Raw genomic sequence first — 1,081 nt, forward strand, 5'->3', positions numbered from 1 at the left:
ATCAACACCACTGCAAGTGCACTATTTATTTTCTTATACTTTTCACATACACTTATGTACACAGATTTTTTCATCCACTTTTTCTTATTTTCTCACCTAAATAACAGTAAGATTAACTCACACCTAACAGTTCTATATGGGAAAAGAATGTTGCATAAATGATCATCTGCACTAAACTGAATGGGTTAAAGTTTACAGTTGTTTTCCTATTTTAATCAAAAGGTGATTTTTCAACTTCTGTCTGCAATTGCTATGCATTTCTTGCTTCTGTTAAAATGCATTGCCAGCTAGCCTGCATGAACTAACCCTGCTTCTTCTTCTCTTGCAGGATCTCTCTCTCTCAGGAACACCACCTAGCGGGGGCTTTGCTCAGCCAATGGCCACTCCCACTCCCCGCAGACGCCCTCTCAAGCATGTATGATGGCATTTTTGTGACAGGAGGGTAATGAAGAAATTATTATTGCTCTCATTACCAGACATTGAATGCAAATTATAATTAACCAGTAAACAGGCAAACAAAAGAAACTTCTGGAAGCAGGTGTTTCATTCTTGAAATGCATCTGTTGTCACTTGGCCAGTTCTCTATGACTGGTTATCCAGAAGTTTTTCTGCCCATGCTCTCCAGTGTCCCTGATTTCATGACAAATCATCAGCAGCTCAACACACCAATCAGTAAATAATTGTTTAGTGTGTCTGAGAATGGACTGTCGGTGCTACACATGCTCATTGTTACGGTCTCTTCCCAGGCTCAGTGAAGGCTTCAGTACCAGCTTTTTTACTGAGACAAATGAAGAAGTGACTCCGCAACAAAGGACTAGCGTATGAGGTGCACACCCTACGGGTCTGTCCTGCTTATAAATGTGAAATCCAGGATACCGATTAAAACTTGCTGTGTTTGAATATTTTTATGTCTTAATTTGTTACCACAAGTACAAAACCAGTGCTGCAGCCAAATGTTACACTTTGTGTGAATGATAAGGTAGAATGATTGTATGGTATATTGTATTACTGTATTACTCTCAAAGACAGTTATCAAAACTAGAGAACTTGCCTGGTAGGAGAGAAAGTTGATTTGATTTGA

The 1,081-nt window shown here is 39.1% G+C and overlaps 1 protein-coding gene across 6 annotated transcripts in view; it reads left to right on the plus strand.

Annotated features, from left to right (window-relative positions):
• The window catches only part of LOC119592617 (protein ECT2-like), a 21,585-nt gene extending 20,683 nt beyond the window's left edge, over window positions 1-902 (plus strand). For 3 of the 6 annotated variants that reach the window (XM_037941500.1, XM_037941503.1, XM_037941502.1), the window contains 2 exons: window positions 329-415; window positions 747-902. In XM_037941500.1, coding sequence (XP_037797428.1) covers window positions 329-415; window positions 747-755 — 96 coding nt within the window. In that variant the 3' untranslated portion in view covers window positions 756-902. Of the gene's footprint in view, window positions 1-328 lie in introns of all 6 variants that reach the window. The other 3 variants (XM_037941501.1, XM_037941505.1, XM_037941504.1) reach the window with 3 other exon arrangements.
• Window positions 903-1,081: the final 179 nt, after the last annotated feature.

The sequence above is a fragment of the Penaeus monodon genome, chromosome 30 (genome assembly GCF_015228065.2).
Source record: "Penaeus monodon isolate SGIC_2016 chromosome 30, NSTDA_Pmon_1, whole genome shotgun sequence".
Classification (NCBI taxonomy): Eukaryota; Metazoa; Arthropoda; class Malacostraca; order Decapoda; family Penaeidae; genus Penaeus; species Penaeus monodon.